The sequence below is a fragment of the Diabrotica undecimpunctata genome, chromosome 4 (assembly GCF_040954645.1).
Source record: "Diabrotica undecimpunctata isolate CICGRU chromosome 4, icDiaUnde3, whole genome shotgun sequence".
Taxonomy (NCBI): domain Eukaryota; kingdom Metazoa; phylum Arthropoda; class Insecta; order Coleoptera; family Chrysomelidae; genus Diabrotica; species Diabrotica undecimpunctata.
Genome location: NC_092806.1, coordinates 59,434,175 through 59,457,749, shown reverse-complemented (window position 1 = coordinate 59,457,749; position 23,575 = coordinate 59,434,175). Strand labels below are relative to the sequence as shown.

Here is a 23,575-nt window from a genome sequence, read left to right as displayed (position 1 = left end):
CCTATCTGTCACTGTATCTGCAACCCAACAACTCGTGTTAGTCTATGCAGCCTCCCTTTGAGCCAATCTCCGCGCCTGTTTACAACTCCAAATGTTTCCGGCTTCGTCTGCTATTAAAATTCTTATACCCTTTGGTTTTCTATCTCTCTGTACCCCGTTCCTCACACTGGTCAGCTTTTACACAGCAAATAAACACACCCGGTAAATTACGTCTTCGGGACTTCAAACAAACACAAATCACAAAGCTCCTTCCTTCTTGGACGACTAAAACTGACTAACCAACTTTTTTTTCTCTCTCCTCTCTCATAGCCAAAAACCGCCACCTCCTTGCATTCAAAACTTGACCAATAAAATTCATCCACCTCTGTGACGTATATCATTACCAAACAACTCTCTCTATAAAACGTCATTCGGGTAATTCCAGAAAACAACCTTCTTTAATTATTCTAACTAAATCTATCTGCTTTACAAATATTTCTTACTAATAGCTACAAACGATACCTGTTTCTCAATTCAATGTCTTTTGTTAATAAACTTTTACCGATATAATCTTTCGGGGAGAAAAAACCACCGCAAATCCCGGTCTATATACACTTTTATTCCGGGTAAATCCATTCCACAATAACCGACTTATTTAAATTTCTTATCGATAATATTTGAAAGTCTTGTCTCTGAGGCCTAATGAACAATTCTTCGAACAACTTAAAATACATATTTTGTCTTATACAGGATGTTTGAAAATTTATATGCCCGTGTCTTTATGAAATATCAATAATTTTAATTTTTATTTAAGTAATAAAATTTGTATATCGGTTTTTTATTGCTTATGGACATTCAAAAGTACAACAAATCCCCGCCTTTGTAATCGATAAAATTTATCAATCTATGCAACTAAATTTTCTCGAGGCAAACTAAAACGCACTTCCTGTATGCTAGCTGTACTTATGCTACGTATTATCCTATCCTACTATCTACTTTATACAAATTTAAATCTTCATTCGTGATATTTATATACATCATGGATATTATAAATACCTCTGATCTTTTCAGAATCCATATGTTTCAACTCATAGCTGTTTACTCCATCCTCGTTTGATGGGCTCGTCTCTTCTTTTGAGGAATCCCCAGTTTTGCTTTCATTTCTTGTCAAAATCTTTCCATCTTCTTTTGTTGGGCTCGTCTCTTCTTTTGAGGAATCCCAAGTTTTGCTTTCATTTCTTGTCAAAATCTTTCCATCTTCTTTTGTTGGGCTCGTCTCTTCTTTTGAGGAATCCCAAGTTTTGCTTTCATTTCTTGTCAAAATCTTTCCATCTTCTTTTGTTGGGCTCGTCTCTTCTTTTGAGGAATCCCAAGTTTTGCTTTCATTTCTTGTCAAAATCTTTACATCTTCTTTTGTTGGGCTCGTCTCTTCTTTTGAGGAATCCCAAGTTTTGCTTTCATTTCTTGTCAAAATCTTTCCATCTTCTTCTCCTGAGCTCGTCTCATCTTTTGAGGAATCCCAGGTTTTTTTTTCTTTGATCTTTTTCTGACCTTTTCCCCTCTTTCTTCCTTTTCCTTTCTTCGTCACCAGGTTCATTTCCACCGTTTGTTCTTTCTCTGATTCGTCCGTAATTTGTTTCTCTTGTTCCTTATCCTGTTCTTCTTCTTTTTCCTTTGTTATTTTCATCGTATTGGTTTTGAAGTCGATCACTACATGTTTTTCCGTTAATTCGTCAACGCCTACAATCATGTCATGTGACATATTCGGCATTATTACACATTGAAGTGCATACATATTTTTTTTCAATCGTACCATTACTCGTATACCTTCATTTATTGTTGCCAATGTCCGTTTATTTGCGCCCACTAAATTCACCCTAGGTATTTTATAAATTAGACTTGTTAAATTTACTTCTTCGATTAATTTTCTGTTGACCAGTGTTATTTCAGAGCCTGTGTCTATCATAATTTTAATTGGTTTCTCATTTATAAATCCATCCACAAATTTTAAATTAACTCCATTTCTCTTTTCATTGTTTCCTGCCAGTTTAATAAATTCCTTGGGGTGACAAAAAATTCCTGTTTGTTTCTTCGTTTTTAGTGAGCGCCTTCTTGAAAACACGCCTGTTGTTCTTCTGTGTTTTCTCTCCCGTCATCTTCTCTCTCATATTCATTTTCTTCTCTTTGCATATTATTTATTTCTCTTCTGTTCTCTTTTGGTCTATCATTCCCGTATCGGTTACCGCGAGATTCCTGTTCATTCCGTGGGTTATTGTATCTGTTTCCTTGGTATGGGCGGTTATTTCTACTCTGATTTTCCCGATCCCTGTTTTCATTCCATCTCTGGGTTCTGGGTTCATAATTCTCTCTTCCGTTCGGTCTATTTTCATATCCCTGTCTAGGTATGAATTCTCGTCTTGTATAATCTCTTCTAAAATTTTGACCTCTATCTCTATATTCTTGGTTTTCTCTTTGTCTATAATTTTCTTGCGGTCTTCTTTCTCTTCTTTCATGCCTACGTGATTCTCTCATTTGCAAAAATTGACATAAGCTGTCAATGTCCTTGTAATTTTGGAGATTTATGTGGTCTTCCAAGGTATCTTCAAAATGTCGCGATATCAACTCTACCAATTGTTCTGATGAATAATTATATTGCAAATGTTTTGCATTATTATAGAGTTGTAATGCGTACATCTTTTCTGATACGCCCATCCTCTCATGGTATTTTCCATTTTGTAACTCTCTATTTACTTGTAGTTGCTGGATTTTTCCCCAGAAATAATTTAAGAATCTTCTCTCAAAATCTTGCCAATTGTCCAATTCTTCTTCCTTGCTGACAAACCAAAGATTTGCCTCTTCTTTGAGATGGTTTCTGATGGTTTCCTTTGCTGTTGCAAACGGTCCTATGTATTTGACTTTTTCCTTAAGGTTATTTATAAAAGGCACTGGGTGTATTTTCCTTATATCCCCGCCAAATCGTACTTTTACGTCTTCTGTGCTATGTACGATGACTTCCTTTCTTTCTACTCCTCTTATCTCCATCTCTGCAATTTGTTTAAATCTCCTTTCCATTTCTTTCCGGTCTTCTTGTAGCGCATTTTCAAATTTTATTTCTAATTCCTCCAAATTATCTTTAATTCTCATTTCTTGTTCTTTCATATTATTTTTAATTTCATTAATCTCTTCTATTTGTTGTATCAGTTCTTTCTTTATCCCCTCAACCCATCCTTTAATTTCCTGTTCATAGTTTTCCAGACGCTGCTCTATATTGCTCATTGTTTGTTTTGTTTCCCGTTGGTTTTCTTCCATTGTTTGTTTTGTTTCATCCATTATGTGTTTTGTTTCCAGTTGTTTTTTATCCATTTTTTGTGACGATTCTTGTATTTGTTGTGTCTGTATTTGCATCATAGCTAATAATTTTTCTAACATCCCTGTTTCTTTTCTTTCCTCCATTATTGTAGCATTTCCTTCATTATCCGACCCTTCATCAATAATTGTTTCCTCTTCTATCTTATCCTCTTTCCTTTCTTGCGTTTTGCTTTGACTCCTTGTGGTCGACATGTTCGTTAGATTATTTATCCCCGCCAAATATGAAACTTTGAAATTTGTGCAATAATATCCCCGCCAAATATAAAATTCTACTGGTCTGTTGCAACAAACGGGACTTTTCCTGTTCAAATGTAATAACTCTTGAGTACGAGTATCAAATTTCAATATCCCACAAATAAATCAAATGGTAAAATATCAAATGTCAAAATCAATCAAATAATTCAAGTATGGTAAAATTATCAAATTTAAATATCACACAAATAAATCAATTATGGTAACCTATAAATTGTCAATATCACAAACAATCAATTATGGTAAATTGTATCTTAAAAAAAATATATAAATCTTTATGTCCTCAATTTTTACATAATATTTTACTTTATCCCCGGCATATAAACTTTCAAATATCTGCTCGTCTACTCCTATCCTTTCAAATTTGCCAACTAGAAATATTTTTCAAAGCTTTACACGTTGGGGGCCATTTTGTTATGCTATTTAAATTGTATTATATTGCTTACTTAGGAAAAATCCTGTCTATATTTATTAAATGATCTAATCTCCAATTAATCACAATAAATCAGCATTAATTAATTACAATCTCAGGCTATTTAAATTGTACTATTTACCTTTGATCGTGGATTCAAAATATTTTCCAATTGGCTTCCTAATCGGGATAGGTAATATGACCTGAATAAAATACATAGAATTTCAACTGAACTATATGTGAGATGTCCTTTATTTTAATGAATTTTTATATAACAATCAATCCTGTAATATTTGCAATATACTAACTTTAAATATATGAGAAGTTGTTTTCTATCATGGACCCAAATGTTATTTTACATTGATTTTTAATATGTGTTATAACTAAGCTCTTTTTATAATTCTTTTTTTTTAAGTGATCGCAAAATTAACTGTCTCTATTATTTATTCAATTTATTTAATTAATAAATGAAAATCACACTCCGGCTCTAATGAAAATTGACTGACCTTTCCTTCTCTGCCGTTGCAATTCTATGGCCACGCCACAACAAAAAAAAACCTTTCTCTGCTTCTGCTCCTATTGTGGTCCAGATGACGTACACCTTTCTCCTATCTGTCACTGTATCTGCAACCCAACAACTCGTGTTAGTCTATGCAGCCTCCCTTTGAGCCAATATCCGCGCCTGTTTACAACTCCAAATGTTTCCGGCTTCGTCTGCTATTAAAATTCTTATACCCTTTGGTTTTCTATCTCTCTGTACCCCGTTCCTCACACTGGTCAGCTTTTACACAGCAAATAAACACACCCGGTAAATTACGTCTTCGGGACTTCAAACAAACACAAATCACAAAGCTCCTTCCTTCTTGGACGACTAAAACTGACTAACCAACTTTTTTTTCTCTCTCCTCTCTCATAGCCAAAAACCGCCACCTCCTTGCATTCAAAACTTGACCAATAAAATTCATCCACCTCTGTGACGTATATCATTACCAAACAACTCTCTCTATAAAACGTCATTCGGGTAATTCCAGAAAACAACCTTCTTTAATTATTCTAACTAAATCTATCTGCTTTACAAATATTTCTTACTAATAGCTAGCTACAAACGATACCTGTTTCTCAATTCAATGTCTTTTGTTAATAAACTTTTACCGATATAATCTTTCGGGGAGAAAAAACCACCGCAAATCCCGGTCTATTGTTTACACTTTCTATATACACTTTTATTCCGGGTAAATCCATTCCACAATAACCGACTTATTTAAATTTCTTATCAATAATATTTGAAAGTCTTGTCTCTGAGGCCTAATGAACAATTCTTCGAACAACTTAAAATACATATTTTGTCTTATACAGGATGTTTGAAAATTTATATGCCCGTGTCTTTATGAAATATCAATAATTTTAATTTTTATTTAAGTAATAAAATTTGTATATCGGTTTTTTATTGCTTATGGACATTCAAAAGTACAACAATATATACATATATTTACAATTTGCTTTAACCGCAAAGGGATATTAGCATTGAACTGTATTTACATAAAATGTGTAAAAAATTTAATGTTAAATTTGATTACTTATACCTAGGACAAGTAAACAATTTGAAAGTTTAGATGTATTATTTTCGAAAGTTTATTTAAAATCCTTTATAAAAGGTATATAATTTAAAATCCCTTTCGGGTTACCTCACAAAGCGTTTTCGAACTAAAAAGCACATCATCAGTGTTTTGCACATGAGTTAAGCCATTAAATACCTGGGTAAATACCCTTTAGATGGTACAAAATTTAATATGTCCTACATTTTATTTAAAAATATGTTGTGATGTTTGAGTATTTCCCAGATAACCTACATAGCAACGTAAACTATCGTAAACAGTCCCACTAGGGGTTGCTGCTGACCCTCAGACGATATCTGAATGGGTTCTAGATGCCATCTAGATTCTAGATATTAAAGATTCTAAAGATTCGTAGAACTCTTCATCTTGTGTCGTCATTGCTCATGTTTCCGATCCGTAAGTGAGCACTTCGTGTATTTTGGTTTTATAATAAAGTTTGCACTTACCAAAAACCAAAATTTAGTTTGCAGAAATTTATCATTTAATTAAAAATAAATTAAAATGTTCCCATAATTTTCCATGACAGCTGATATATTCAGGTTTGTTTATGTTAATACGTATATCTACAGAACCAAATATTTCAGAGATATTACAGAACCGTCTCTTCCTCTCTCAATATATCTCAAAAATTCATCAAACTTTCTGCAAAATGCTGATGTCGGTACTAGAAGAGAAGATGGCCAGATCAGATATTAGGATTGAAATTAAATAAATCATCACGAATCTGATTCAATCAATTCAATTAGGATTTTTACAAGTAGATACCGCAATTTTCATTATTGAGTTTTTAGAGACAAAACTAAGTTGCAATGATCGATCCAATAAGACGTTGACATATTCTCCTTTTCCATTTGTAGTTATGAGATATGCCTGTACAGTACCCAATAAAACCAGAGGGGCTGATGGAAAGACTGCTGAAACAGCATGAGCAGATGGAGATACCGATCAAACGATTACATCGTGAGAAGAACTAGACGTTAAAGCATGAGATTCAAAATTATTCCGTGTTGAAGCATGAGCATCGACTGTTTGAGAAGATCTATATGAGTTTGAGTGCTCACGGTGTATGGACGTGGCTTCGCGGTTTTTCGAGTTAAAATGGATTAAAGAGTGATGCCTTCTATTACAAATACCTTGACATGCAATAAATAGCGCGATGCCTGGATCCAAGGCAGATCCAAGTAGGGAAAAGAGAATTTTGTTCCATAAATAATTTGAACAAAATAATTACATCTAGAGGGAGCGGTTAAAAATCTGAAATATTGACAAATATATATCGAATGGTTCTTCAACTTACAATAGCTGCATGATTTAGATTTCATCATTTGAGAGAGGGGTGTATTTCTATCGGTGCTTATGTGAAAAGGGAACCTTGTCTCTTTTTGGGGTTGATGTTTCGCTTTGAAGTTTGCATAGAGATTTTCTAGATGTTTTGCTCTATTATCCTTAGAAATTTGTTAAAATATGTGAGTTTATTTGATTCAGGTAAAAATTTAATAGATCTGGGAGTGGCATAGTCGAGCTTAGCGGAAGTAATGTTAATTAAAATGAAATTAACTTTGGTTTTTTTGTTGACAAATTAGGATTGTTTAACGCTCTATATATAGCTGATGATACCGTCTTAATAGCAAGCAACGCACAAGAACTACAAAATATAATAAATGCGGTAGTTCACCACAGCGAAATGTTCGGTTTACATCTAAACGTTTCCAAAACTAAAACTTTAGTATTTTCAAAGACACCAATAAACGTACAGGTGTATGCCAAGGGTCAAATAATAGAACAGGTAAATTCCATAAAATATTTGGGAACAAATATAAATAGTCAGTGTAATCCAAAAAAAGAAATCCTGTCAAGAATCGAACAAGCAAGGAAAACATTCATGAGGATTAAAACATTTTTTACAAGATTAGACCTTAGTCTACAGCTTAGAATCCGAATGATCAGATGTTACGTTTTTTCTGTCTTACTGTATGGCTGTGAAAGTTGGACAATGGACTCTGAAGTAGAAAAAAGAATAGATGCCTTTGAGATGTATATATACAGACGAATGTTGAGGATTCCATGGGTACAAAGAGTTACTAATGTTGAGGTACTTCGTCGCATGTGTAAACAAAAAGAATTACTAAGAATAATCAAAGAGAGGAAAATGCAATACTTGGGTCATGTGCTGAGAGGCGAAAGATATGAATTACTTCAAGTTATACTGGAAGGTACAGGGCAAAAGATCAGTAGGAAGACGCCAGAACTCGTGGCTGAAAGACCTGAGGAGATGGTTCGACCGCTCATCCGCAGAGATCTTTCGCGCAGCAGTTTCCAAAACTACAATTGCCATTTGGATCGCCAACCTTCGAAAGGAGACGGCGCAATGAGAAGAAGAACGCTCTATAGGCATTTGTTATCGTAACAGTGAAGTCTTTTAGTTGTGAGTATGTAGTATTGTTTTGTAGTATTTGCAATGTTAGTTACCAACTGCTTTACTATAAGAACAGAGGCTTTTGAGATATATAAATTTTTCAATATCGGCCAGAGAATCCTCAGCGTGGATGATTAAATGTTTAAAAGAATAACAGGAACTCATGTAAATTATCGCTAAATTTATTAATTTCTATTTTGGAAGCTTGATTGTCCTTTGTCGAGTGTTAGCAGTAGTGCTAATACTCTGACTTGATCCTTGCCCCGGCAATGAGTTAGAAGAAAGTGAATCTTGTATTACTCGCTTCAGTTTTTCTAAGTAACATAAGGCATCCATATATTTTTCATATGTAACTTCTACTTCTTCGTGCTCGAGAAGACTTCCATCATCAAACAGGTTTCCTAGAACTTTTTAATACGATTGAAAAACAGCCAGTTGAACACTATATTCTTCGATTCTAAATTTAGAGAGGTCTTGTTATTAGAACTAACAATGTTCGCAATCATTAATCACTCATTTTTAATAAAGATATTAGATTCCTTGTTTTGTGAAAATAATATTTGGTATTTGTTAATTTAGTTTAAAGTAACAGTGATATTTCTATTAATTTAGTAGAGCACTGAACTAATTGTGTCTGATTTTGGATGACATTAAAATGTAAGTCCTTTGAGAGTATAAAATTCTTTGTATTTGTTGTATTTGATTGTCTATTTAATAGATTTACAACTGTTGTAAATGTGTCCCATTTGTTTTAAGTTTTCTTATGTTATGTTTATTATTTTATTTTAAAAGATTATAAAATATATTTAACTTTATCAAGACTTGGTTAAAGAAACCGATGTATTCTGGATGTATGAATGTAGCTTAACTAGAAGAACAACGTTGAATCAGTTGGACATAACCTCGAGTTAAAATCATAATACCAGGTCCTTTGTTGTTTTTTATGTAGATTAATAACACAGAACAACAAACGTTCGTACAAGATTACCTAAAAATTTACATAAGATTTGAAACTTTAACACAAGTGTAAAACCTAAAAAACAAGACTATTAAATAATATTAATAAAATTTAAAAAAATACGTCTATTATATGAGGTAACTTTGGTAGTCTTAAGTAATAAAAATTAAATAAAATAAGTTTAGTCTTAAATTTATCTCTCGGATTTGCAATATTTCTTTATGATAAGTGATGATCTAATATTAACCATGTAATATACATAACCCTTATCAGAAATTTACGAAAATAGCTGCAATCAACTTTACTTGCTTTACAGCATCAACTACAAAACAGTGGTGTTCAGAGTTTTACTTATAAAACGGTTGTTTTATCAAGCATAAATCAAAGATTGAATCATGACATTATATAAAAACAAGCGTCTTAAAAAATAATTAAAGAATGATATGAATTGAAATGGATAGATACATATTATGTCCTAGTAGGCTATGATAACGTGTTTAAACATGGAATATAAATAAAACGGACTGGTCTCTTTTCTCTTCTATCACTGATATTTTAAGTTACCAACAATTTTTAAATAATATTGTAAAATATGTATACCGGAGAAAAGAACAGGGACTAATCCACGATTTAGGAAAACTTGGTGGAATGACAATTGTAAAAAGGTTATTCAAGAACAACAACTAGCTTTACGCAAGTTTAAGTAATAGTCCAATATACATATTTATATAAATTATAATAAATGTGTAGCAGAAACCAAAAAAGTTATATTAAAGAGAAAGCGTAATGCATGGAGAAATTTTTGTGAAACTAAACAAAAATATACCAATAAAAAATATGTGGAATCAAGTCAAACGTTTACAGAACATCTTTAAACCACAAATAAACCCAGTGACCGAAGGAGAATGGGTTGAGGATTTTTTGAAAAAATTATGTCCAGATAAGATATTTTCAAACATTAATGTAATGAAAAGGAAAAACTATAATCATCCACTTTCATTGCCATTTAGTTTACACGAATTAGAAATTAATCTTAAGAACAAGAAATACACCTCTCCGGGAAGAGATAATATACATTATATTATGTTGGCAAAATTTACATCAAAGAGGAAAAGAAACACTATTAAACATTTTTAATCAAATATGGCAATCAGAAGATATTCCAGATAGTTGGAGAGAGTACCGGGTGATTCTCATACTTAAAGCAAATCGAAATTCTGATTCGGCAGAATCTTATAGAGGTATTTCATTAAGCTCCTACATAACAAAAAAACTGGAAAGAATGATAAAACTTAGGCTCGAAAGATGATTAGAAAAAAATAATAAAATATCACAAACACAATTTGGATTTCTAAAAAGTCATTCTACTATGGAAGCAGTGAGCCACTTGTAATCAGATATAAATTTAGCGTTTACGTCAAATTCTTCAATAACCTCTCATTTATTAGATGTTGAATCAGCATACGACAACGTTAATTTAAGTATACTATATAACAAAATGACACAAATAGGTCTTCGCGAATGTTTCTGTCTAAAAATAATAAAACTATATGACTGTAGAAAAATTTATATATCGGGAAATGGTAACACAATTGGTCCAAGGCTAGCGATGGATGGTTTACCTCAAGGAGGAATATTAAGCCCGTTGTTATATTTAATTTATACTGCTGATCTAGTAAAAAATTTAAACTCCACAAGAATTTTACAATTTGCAGATATAGTTATTTATCAAGAAAACGTTAAAATAGAAAATGCAGTCAAATCCATTGAAGAAGGAGCCAAACATATTAAAACATGGAGTGAATTACATGGACTAAATATCTCTGATTCCAAAACTAAATTATATATTTTTACAAGAAAACGAAAAGAAATAGCCAACTACATCTTAATAAACAATGTCTCCTATCCAGTGCAAAGTTTTGTTAAATATTTGGGTATTACTCTTGATAGACAGCTTCTCTGGAAAGAACATATAGACAATATAATTTAAAAACCAGAAAAGGGAATAAATCTCCTTCGATTCATGGGGAGCGGATCCAAATATTTCTTTGTTATTATTTAAAAATAATATAAGAGCTATAATCGACTATGGATCAATATTATACAGTGACGCATCAGAGTGCCATTTAAACAAAATAGACAAAATTGTTAATAAATGCCTTAGATTGTGTACAGAAGCCCAAAGAAGTACAGAAGTACAGAAGTACAGAAAAATGACAATATATGATAAACAACTATATAAATATGACATAAACCCAAATTACAGTATTGACTTTAATACTCTGAAACAAGTTCAGGTATACTTAAGGGACTACAGCAATTTGCCTTTATCTTTATGAAAATTAATATTTATATCTGGCAGTTCACAATTGTTCATACATTGTTATATGCTATAAACAGATGCATCCAAAACTATCGAAAGTGTGGAATGTTCATACTGGAATAACAATAATAAAAATAGTAAAATGTTTAAGCTCAATTCCATCATGAGTATATACACAGCTGAATTAATAGCGATAGTGGAAGCACTAAAATATTTATCTAATATAATTCATTCAAAGTTTATAATTCATCGTGACAGCAAATGTTCTTTAAGTAAAATTAGTGCCATAAATCCTAAATCAAAAGTAAATTACATTGAATTATATAATAAAAAAAATTAAAGATTAAAAGCCACTGTGGAATAACTGGAAATGAAATAGTAGATGAATTGACAAAAAACGCGGTGATACAAGGAGTAATATCCCATTAGCTTTGTACTTCTAGAGATATAGAATCAGACATATTCAAAGAGCTTAAGAAGAAATGGAACGAAAGGTATATTAATGAGAATATAAATACAGGAAACCATTACAGAGCAATCAGAAACCATATTACGAATAAATCTTGGTTTTCTAAAATGGATTCGACAAAGGATATGACAAGAACTATATGCAGAATGAGATTTAACAACTGTCTTACACCATCATATTATCACCATCACATCATGTTTAAAATGAATCTAGCTGATAGTCCACAATGTACTTGTGGTCAGATGGGTATCCTACAACATAAAATTTTCGACTGTTCTCTTATATCTAATAAGGTTAATAATTTTTTAAATTCGCTGTATTCTTTGACCCATGTCCAGCATCCCATTAATTTAAATTATTTATTAACGTTAGAAAACAATGAGTTATTATATAGATTATTGTATAAACATGTTTAAGATATTAAACTCAAATTGTAATTGTAAATATAGAGTAAGTATTTCTTTGTAATTTGTTAGAATATAGAAAAAATAAAAAAAAAATACAAAAATATAAGAAATAAATAATAAATAAAAAAAATAAAAAAAATAAAGAAAAATAAAAAAAAATTGAAATAATGAGGAACTTGGACAGTTCATAGTAAAGTAGCTATTGAATTAAGTAGATAACTGCAGAAGACTTTGCTGTGGAACTCTGAGGACCTTATCACCTATTTTATAGATAAATAACTGAAACCGCACCTAATACAAAAAAAAACTAGAAGCAAATTACCAAAAAAAAGACTATATATTAGAGATCAATACTAGGAATAGATATCGGATAAGATTGTATCCGAAACAATGACTTATAAAAATATGAGTAAAAATTGTAAGATTGGCCAATGGATTTAGTGTACGCAGTCATATAAACTCAAACAAACAACAACAAAATGTGCAAAAGAGTTAATTCTTTATCTTCTTCAATATAAGTGATAATCAAACTACTACCTTTACCCGATAGAAATTTTAATTCACTATATAAACCTAAATGCGAGGTAGAACGCTATAAATAATGCTAAAATTAGAAAAGCTTGTTGTCCAGATATACCAACTGAGTTGCTGAAACTAATAGAGGATGATAACATAAAAATAGTAGTAAGACTTTTTAATTCAATATATAACACCGGAGTGATCTCACAGATTGGCTCAAATCCATCTTTGTCGCAATACCTAAAAAACACAATGCGAGAAAATGCTCAGAATATCGATTAATTAACCTAATGAACCACACTCTTAAGATTTTTCTAAGAATACTTCACAACAGAATTAGACGCAAATGCGAAGAAGATCTCGAAGATACCCAATTTGGTTTTAGAAATGCTACGGGAATCAGGGAGGCACTTTTTGCGCTTAACATCCTAATACAAAAATGCCGTGACGAAAGAAGATGTATTTGCATGTTTCGTGGACTTCGAAAAGGCATTCGTTAAAGCATGTAAAATTAATGCAAATACTGAAAAATATCGAAATAGATGACAAGGATATTCGTGTCATTAAAAATTTGTACTGAAATCAAACTGCTATCGTAAAAATTGGAGATAACTACACCGATGAAATCTCCATACAACGCGTAGTCAGACATAGTTGCATTTTGATGCCAACATTGTTCAATGTTTACTCGGACCAGTTATTTAAAAGGCACTTGAGAGACAACCATATGGAATAAAAATCAACGGGGTACTACTTAATGTGATTAGATATGCAGACGATACAGTAATCCTGTCAAATAATATTAAAGGTCTCCAAATTCTGCTTGATCGTATTCACGAGGTAGAAGAGAAAATGGGCATAAAAATAAACTCAAAAAAAAACCAAATTTTTAGTGTTTAGTCGTGACCACATCCCGATGTAAAACATCAATTAAACGGAATCCAAGTTAAGAAAGTCCACAAAATGACATATTTGGGAACTGTGATAATGGACCAACTAGATCCAGACATATAAATAAAACGTAGAATAGCAATTAATAAAACTACTTTTATGAAAATGAAATCATTTCTTTGCAATAATCATCTCAATTTAGAACTAAGACAAAGAATGGTTAACTGTTATGTTTGGTCAGTACTTTTGTATAGTGCAGAAGAGTGGACGCTAAAAGTATCGATCATGAATAAAATTGAAGCATTGGAAATGTGGGTTTATAGACGAATGCTGAAGATACCTTGGACAGCAAGGAAAACTAATGAAGAAGTACTAAGGAGCGTTAACAAAGATAGAGAACTGCTAAAGACTGTTAAACAGCGAAAAATGTCTTGTCTGGGACATATAGTAAGGGGAAGTCGATATAAAATATTACAACTGTTCCTTAAAGGTAAAATAGAGGGCCGTAGAGGTGTAGGAAGAAAACAAGTTTCTTGGTTAAAAAACATTCGTGAATGGACACAGATATCAAATGCAAGAAAGTTATTCCATATTGCAGAAGATCGAGAAGCCTTCGCAATGGTGATCGCCAACGTCGGATAATTCTGATATGGCACGCGAAGAAGAAGAAGATATAAACCTTATTTTTTGAATTTCTCTTAAATATCGCTTCTCTTTTAAATTAATTTTTCTTTGGTGCTTCACCCAAATAAAGTCCAATTCACAAATTGGCATCTATTTTCATCACCAATAATATCTGACAGTCAAAAAATAAAGTTTGTCAAAAGTAGGTATCTTATTTCGAAAATAAAATAAACGCACTTTCTTTCGAAAGGAATATTTTACAACATCGTCCATTTGCTAGAAGTTTGTTTCCTGTTGACGTTTTCGATACTTCTGTAATAGCTCCTTGCTTTCATTTTTTCAAAAGTCTATAAATGTTTGCTTCTCCAGCTTCCTTCATGGTTCAACACTAAGAAACTATATTCTGAAATTCACTGTACTACAGCCACTAAAATAATAGAATAATCACGTAAACGGCAGGCACTCTTTGAATGTTGCTCTCCCCAACATCACCACTTTTACACCGCTCAACAAAAACGTACTTTCGCTATTTTTATACGGTTTTTTTATGGGTTATTGATTTACATTACAATACTAACGTAATTTTAACATGTTATTGGCTTTCGAATATACAATTAAATTCTAAATTTCAATTTTTATATACAGGGTGGACAAATAAAAAAGTTTAAATATATCAAAAACAGTAAACTTAAAAAAAAAGAAGAGATAAAATCGGTTAACAAATATTAAAAGGAAAGCAATTCGTTTGAATATAATAGAAGAAAAATATCTTTATTCGCAAGAATTGGTTGACAGAAAAATACATAATTTAAATCACTCCAATTAAAGAGAATAGTGTCGAGATTCAATTGTAATGAAAATTTTAGAATTACAATATTCTTTTAAAATACAATATATAAAATTTAGTGTTAGAATAACAGAACAATTAACTGATACATAAAAAGGATACAAATTTAAATCATAATATAAAATAAAACATTTTTTTAAAATTACCTATACGGAAATTTTAATGCTACAAAAAATTTTAAAAAATTAAAAATAGGATTTAACTATGTCACAAAATAATCATTGGCCCAATATAGTTATAGATCTGTTATAACATGGCTTACATACTTCTTAAATTTAATAAAATTATTTTCAATTTTAATCGCATTCAACAATGTATTATAAAATTTTACATATGTATACATTGGAAAGCTCTCTGTGATAGAAGCCTCTATGCATAGGCAGATTATAGTTGATACTGTAACTTCGTGTACTAAAGTTATGCTTTGTGCTGTGTATTTCAAATATATGTTTATTGACACTTAAACATTATATATATTTCTGGTAGTCATTACACCTAATTTTTTTAATTTTCCTATGCAGGAATCTCTAAATTTTAAACCAAGCAGCACCCTAACTATCTTGTTCTGAATAATGATTTGGTACTGGTCGATATGTATACCCAGAAATTTGGTTTTATCTACTAAAAATACTTTTCCCTCCTGCATCTGAACATTCTTTGGTATTAAACTGTAGTTTATTTTATTTTTAAAAATCATATAATTTGATTTCTCCCGATTTGTGTAAACATACAGTGTAAACAGTTCTTAGACGGCGTCGATTCGTACGACCGCTCAGTAGAGGTAATGAATTTTGACAAGAGCTGTAAGTCATGCCGATGCAGTACACAAGTTTACCTCTTATTTACAAGGTGATAGCTCTTGTCAAAATCCATTACCTATACATGCATTTACTGATAACGCGTTCTTGAATTATATCTTTTCGCCACCTGGACTGTAGTGGAAAGTTCATATATAAGAGCGTCATGTATATTTAACACTACACAGTCTACATCTTCACTGTTAAATGATACTTTCATTTCACAAGAGTAAAATTAGATGTTTGTGCCATTTTTATTGCAAAGTTTTCTTAATATTCCTTTTTGTCTCAATTATTATAAAACTAACAGTTCTACACATTATTTTTAAGGGTCTGAACAAACAGAAATATAAATCTTAACTGAAATGTAAATCTTAACTGAAGGGATGTTCACTAATTTTTAAATATAGTTAAATTCAATTAAATTCAATAGATTATAAAATATATAAAAATATAGCAAACATGAAATTGTTTAAAAATATATATTTTTTAAGATAAATCAATTCTTAATTGTATTTTTGATAAGTAAAATAAGTGGTGTTTTGTTCTTGGGTGTCTAAATACATCTAAAAACAATTCTGAGAAGATTTTTATTACAGTTCCAAACAATTTAACACCATATTCACTTAAAATTGTCAAATCATAGGTTTTTATATTTGCATTTATTTTTTTTTTTCCTTGCATAATAACTGCCTTTTTTAGTTTTTCCCTCTCTTTGTAGCAGACACTACTTATTTGGCTTCATTATCACTGTATAAATACTTAAAGAACTGGTTACACTTCGTAAATACGTATACACAACAAGTTGTCGATACGACTACTGACGTCACACACCGTAGCCTCGCTGCGAGGAGCCGTTTTTCTAGCCTCCCTCAGAATTGAAATTAAGAATTGATTTATCTTAAGAAATATATATTTTTAAACAATTTTATGTTTGCTATGTTTTTATATATGTTATAACCTATTGAATTTAACAATATTTAAAAATTAGTGAACATCCCTATTAAGAAATTTTAATAAGTCAAGCACAACGTTCAAGCGCATCTCAAGACATTAGAGAGAAAACCAGTGCGATAATAAAAATATTTGAAAAAAAATGGTGTGATATATGATGAAGAAATCGTAATATTGTTGTTTCATGTATATTAGAATATTGTGTAGATTATTCGAATTATTAAGTAAAATACTCCGAAGGATTCTTTCAGGGATATTAGTTAAAGAATGGAAACTAAGGTAAATGAAGGTATTGTCATTTACTTTTGTCACTTTCTCAAATTTATCTCTTATAGCCGTAAAACAAACATGCAGCTTTTGTTTAGAAAGAAATACACTACCTGAACACCAGCAAATCCTTTAGGTCCCAAGAAGTTCTCACATTCACTGGCAATAGCATCCCAGTGCCATTCGAACAGGTGTACGATCGTGTTTCTTCCCTCAGCAAAGTGATTGTTCTTTTGCCCTATTACACTGGAAATAGTTACACTCAACGCGCAAAACAATATCACAAGCTGCATGATTCATATAACACTATTCCTTCTATAATAAAATACTTTGCTGAATAATCAGAAATATTCTGATACATACAGATCTACAGTAAAACTGGGAAATACTTTTTTATCGGTATAAAGACAGTTTTTAGTAAATTATTTAAATTCTAAAAAATTTAAAATTCAAGATGTTAAAAATAATTTACCAGTATCTTTAGATGATACATATATATTATACATTATTAATAAATTTGTGATGCATATTATATAGTACGTCTTTTTTTATTATTAAAAATTAGTGCATAAATATTAATTTTTTTCATTACCTAGTTATATTACATTCCTCAGTCCAATATATATATATATATATATATATATATATATATATATATATATATATATATATATATATATATATATAGTTTACTTAATATTGCTTAAACCGGCTATTTGCCATTTTCAATAAGTACTTTATTTTATAAACATTACATTATACTATGTATTATGTTTCATATTTACACTCTTTAGAAGCTTAACATGGATTAAAAATTTATATCTGACATTGACAGATGACATCTGGCAGGTATCTTAATACACAAGTGGTTCAGGGTCATATCTTAAATATCTGCCAGGTTGCATTAAAATACAACTCAATTTATTAAATTATGATACATATTGAAAAGATCTTTGATGTCAGTCTTATTATTGATAGAATTTATCAATAATCATCTTTTGTTGTAATTTTGTTTTTTTTTTTCAAAATCTGTACCTTGTCAAAATCAAAGGAATGGGTATTTTTAGAGAAAATGTTTGGCTAGTGCTGTTGTGTTTAATCTGTTCTACACTATGTTTGTGTGCAACAACCCTTCTATGCTGGTATTGGTCTGTTTGCCCAATATATGTTGAATTACAGTGTTTACAATTTATTTTATAAATAACATTTGATTGATGTTATTTATTAACCTTGGGTTTAAATTTTGAAAAACATTTTTGACATTTGTCCAGAAAATCCATTAATGTATAGTGAGGATATATAGTATTAGTTTGATTTAGAGGCATTATTATTATAATTATTAGGTATGGTTTGAGTTTTTTGGAAGTTATACTTCTATACGCGCGCTCCACGTTGGAAATTTGTACGGGAGTGAATCGGTGAAATCATTACATATGTAAGATAATGAGTAAGAGGGAGACAGAAGATATATTTTCTCCCTCTTCCTCTCTCGAGAATAAAAATGTTCCTTTTGTATATATATATATATATATATATATATATATATATATATATATATATATATATATATATATATATTATATATATATTATATAGGTATATATAATATATATATATATATATATATATATATATATTATATAGGTATATATAATATATATATATATATATAGATATATAATATTTATGGGATATGTTGTCTATTATTTATTAAATGTTCATAATTATTTAAGTCTGTTGTATTTCAAAATAATAATCTCAATAAATCACTGTATGAACGAGAACTGTCAATTTTGAAATACGTTTGTGTCATGTCTAATTGGCAAATATTTTACGTGTTTGGTTGTTTATACGCTGGTGTATGTGAGTTCGAATCCCAATATGAATTTCCTTTTTTATTTTTGAAATATTTAAAAACTTCACGTTAATCTTATTAAATATATGTAATATACCCAAAAATGCTAAATTTTAAAATAAAATGAAAATTTACAACATAATCCGAGTTGTTGGTTTTGAAGTTATACTTCTATACGCGCGTTTGATTTTGGAAATTTGAACGGGAGTAACAAGCCTCGTTAGGTATCTTAAATTATAAATTAAAACTTATAAATATCTCAAGAAAGTTCAAATGTGTACTTATATACACAACAAACAACAATTAAATATTGTATTTGTCAATGTCAGATAAATTGACAGTTGTATCACCAAACAATATTTTTTTTATTAATATTGTTATCATGGTAAATTAAACATATGTGTAAGTAAGTTACGTATATTGTCATTTTTAAATACTTATGAATATTGCATTTTAATTTGTATTGTGTTATTATATTGAATTATGTTGCAGTGTATTGTATTGTATTTTTATATTAATAACAAAATTAACAATGAATTTTACTTCAGAGTATGTGTAAAAAAAATTTTGCATTCAACTCCTTTTATACATATATAAAAATAAAAATATATATTTTCATTAAAATATTGATTCAATCCTTCATTTACTTACTATACTATTACAGGTCAAATGTTTATATATAGCAAACGATGCACCATATACCTGTATACCTAATTCTTTTTCTCTTTCTGCTCTCTCTTACCTATAGTATTACATATGTAATGATTGTGCAGATTGACTCCCATATAAATTTGTAACGACGAACGCCTGTATAGAAGTAAAACTTATACCGGCAGTCCCACTGGACTGCCACACCCATTTTTTTTAGAGTGGTATAGGAATTAGATTGATTTCAGGTAATACAAGTTTTTTTTAATTAGATTGTTGTTAAATTCTGATAGAAAAATATTTTTTCTAAGGTATCTTTAACGTTTCTCAGATTTGCTTAATGGTATTGTGGGCTAGACAGCTAAATTGCTCTATCAGTCAGATTGAATACTACACTTCTTTTGTGGGCTATGGGTGCGTTGGTATTAAAATTTAGATATTTTCTGGACCAAAAATCTTTTGTAAACTAGTTAGTTGTTATCATTCCGTTAATTTTCTTATATTATTCTTAACTTAAATCAAGTAAAGTACTTTTACCGTCAAGGCAAAATGGGACCACTTCAAAGGTTGTATATGAAGAGATCCAAGAATTCAACAGGTATTGGTTTGAAAGTGTGTTAATAGCTTATTAGTGGAATCTCACGATTTCACTAAAAAACAGTTACGAAATAGTATGAAACATGTGATATTAGTGCAAGTGAAATAGAAAATGCAGAATATGATTGTGCTATCGAAAGTGAGGACGATACATCATCGGAAATATCGGAATAGAGTGACATAGACGAAAATATTAAGGAAGATAACACAAGAAGTTGTACTTACACGAGGGAGAACTTTGAAACATAACATAGTTATACAACTTTCTGGTCTAAAAAATTATGTAGTTCTTTCAGTGAATAATTTACTATTTTCCACAGAAATGATTGAGCAAATTATTCACTGGACCAACAACAAAAATACAAAAGAACTTATAGAAGTGAAATTCGTGACACGGAATTGATTGAGATAAAAGCATTTTTGGGTATGCTAATTTATACTGCCTTTTCAACTTGTTGACGGGCAGCTTGTTGACGATGTTTTCGGTCGTTGGGATTATCACAACGAAGTCATGCTAACAAGACCGCAAACCGATCTTTACTCAAACACAATCTGTTTTACGACTTTCTCGTCCACTGTTCAAAACAAACCGAAATGTCACCGCAGTCAATTGGTTTTCATCGATTGAGTTAGCGCAACTTTTAAGAAACAATGGTTAGACTTACGTGGGAACCATAAAAAAATACAATGGAAATTTCTCCATTCTACCAAATAAAAAGAGGGAGGTAGGAAGCACCCTATATGGTTTTACTGAACAGATGGCATTTCTGTCAAATGCAGGAAAAAAGGGAAAAGCTACAATTCTTATTTCCTTAATGTACCATTGTAAAGACACTGATTTGCAAACGAACAAGCCAGAAATTGTATCGTTATACAATACGATCAAAGGAGGAGTCGACTCACCAGATGAGAAATGTTCCAAAAGTAGTTCCAGACGTCGTACTCAAAGATGGCCAATGGGAATATTTTTCAGATTTGTAGATATATCTTGTAGTAATGCATACATAGTACATCAAGCATACAAATACAATCCTGCAATATCGGAAAAATCTAATTTTTTAAAACAGTTGGCAAAACTGTTAGTAGAATCACATATGCGAAGACGCGAAATCATGAATCATATTCCAAGAGAAATAAAAATCTGTATACGTTGGATATTAGGTATTTAAGAAACAACTGCGACAGATCTTGTAGATGACGACATCTTGGAAAAAAGAAGTGTGTATTGTGTACTTTGACATTTGTTATCTTATGTTTAATTTACTTTTTCAAGTGTGTGTTTACTTTATATATATATATATATATATATATATATATATATATATATATATACATATATATATATATATATATATATATATATATATATATATATATATATATGTATATATATTACTGAAAACTTTTCAAGTGTTCAACTTTTATATTTTCGGTTTCCAAAGTAATAATTTTTTTTCAATTACTTCGTGTTGGTTTTTGACATTTATTAAAAATATGTTATTGGAAATGAATGTAATTAAGACGTTAAAAATATATTTAACTGAATTTCACAAATAACATGCAAAAAAATTGTTTTTGTGTTTAAGAGTTAAACTTATTTAGAACCGATGTAAACACACATATGTGGCCCAGAATAATCGTCAACGTCCAATGAGGATATGGCAAGAGAAGAAGATATAACAACTTTTGAGTTAGTGTGTGACATAGCTAAAGAATACTATCGTCGCCATATTGGGTAACAAGGATAGGGAAGCAAAAGTTACGAAATATTCGAAGAATTATGTAGAGAAGAGTAATACCTAAAGAGTCGGTCAACTGTATTCTACAGAATATAGGTAATAGATATATTTCACCTAAATTGGAAAACTACGATATGATAAATACGAAATTGAGATAAAAATTAATTTAGCAGAACATGGAATACAAATACTGTTTTAGTAAAAAATTCAATTATTTTCTATCTATTTCTATTAACTATAAGATATTCTTTTTTTACAATATCGAAATAAATATTTCTGATCGTTATTTTTCTTTATCTTAAAATAAGTAAAAAAGTATTGACTTTTTTTTTAAATTACCTTATCAGAAAGATTTAAGTTTAGAATTATTTACAATAGTTGGAATAGCCCGTTATTTGTTTAATAATTTACAGTGTTAACCTATTTATGCACTGATGCACATTAGAGGTGAAATCAATAATTATAAAATGTCATTGAAAATAATAGTGTGTAAACATTTTAAATCATCTACAGTATATTTTCAATTTTTGTTAATAAAGTATAATATCAATTCTGATATCCGTCCCTTACTCAACAACTAACATACTTAATTTTATCAGCAATATACCTATATTATGTGATAGAGTAGTTGCTAATCGAAATATAGTAAATGATATCTTGATAAGTAATCCAAAAACACTACTTTGTATGATTTGTCGCACTTTAACACCAAAACACTTATAGAAAATACAAAAGCCAAAAGATTAAATAAGGATTTTGATCTTTGAGGCACGCGTTGCAACGATAACAACGTCACTATTGATCAAGAATTCGCGATAGTTTATCTGAAGTGTTTTTCTAGAATTTCTAGAATATGAACATATGCATAATTGTGTTTTAATAAATGTATACAGGGCGATTATCAACGTATGATATCTCTTTTTAATAAAATATTTTATTAGTCTTCAAAATAAGATAAGAACAAGAAAATTTAAATAAGAACTCAGAGAAGATATATATATATATATATATATATATATATATATATATATATATATATATATATATATATATATATATATATATATGTTCGGATAAATTTCCGCGCTCAGATAAATGAAAATTACTGAGTTCTCGGAAAGAACCGCGTTGAGAATTTAAAGCTCGACGTTTCGGCACCCATTTTGGAACCATTTTCAAGGAGGATACGGTTCCGTTCGAGTTCGGGGTCTCAATCTGCCTACTCCCCTCACTCGTGACGTATCAGTATCTTGTTCTGTATAAATATAAGAACCGTCAAACGGCACTAAGGTCTCAATCTGACTACTCTACTACCTGCCTATGAGGCTGCTTTTGTATATGTCTACAACGGTATTATTCCGAATAACGGCAAGTAAAGTTAGTATAGTCATGCAACATCCGGGACGGATAGGCGTAAGAAGAAGAAGAAACAGTGCAAAAGATAGTCTTTAAGGGTGAACTGTAGATAAACGTTTTCCTAATATCGTCCAATAGCTTCCAGTTAACTTGAAATTGCGGTTCACCTAATTCTCTATAGAGAGAAGTCTCCTGACTTCTCGTTGCTTTATATAGCTACTAGCGTACTAAGGCCTATTATGTTATAACAGCCTAATAGTTAAAAGCATTTTATTTCACA

At 30.4% G+C, this 23,575-nt stretch overlaps 1 protein-coding gene across 9 annotated transcripts in view; it reads right to left on the bottom strand.

The window, feature by feature from the left end:
• LOC140439571 (alpha-amylase-like) overlaps positions 1-22,757 on the bottom strand; it is a 54,144-nt gene extending 31,387 nt beyond the window's left edge. For 2 of the 9 annotated variants that reach the window (XM_072529562.1, XM_072529570.1), the window contains exons 1-2: positions 22,547-22,757; positions 17,214-17,415 (exon numbers count right to left, since the gene is read on the bottom strand). In XM_072529562.1, coding sequence (XP_072385663.1) covers positions 17,214-17,393 — 180 coding nt within the window. In that variant the 5' untranslated portion in view covers positions 17,394-17,415; positions 22,547-22,757. Of the gene's footprint in view, positions 1-17,213; positions 17,534-22,525 lie in introns of all 9 variants that reach the window. The other 7 variants (XM_072529565.1, XM_072529564.1, XM_072529563.1 and 4 more) reach the window with 7 other exon arrangements.
• Positions 22,758-23,575: the final 818 nt, after the last annotated feature.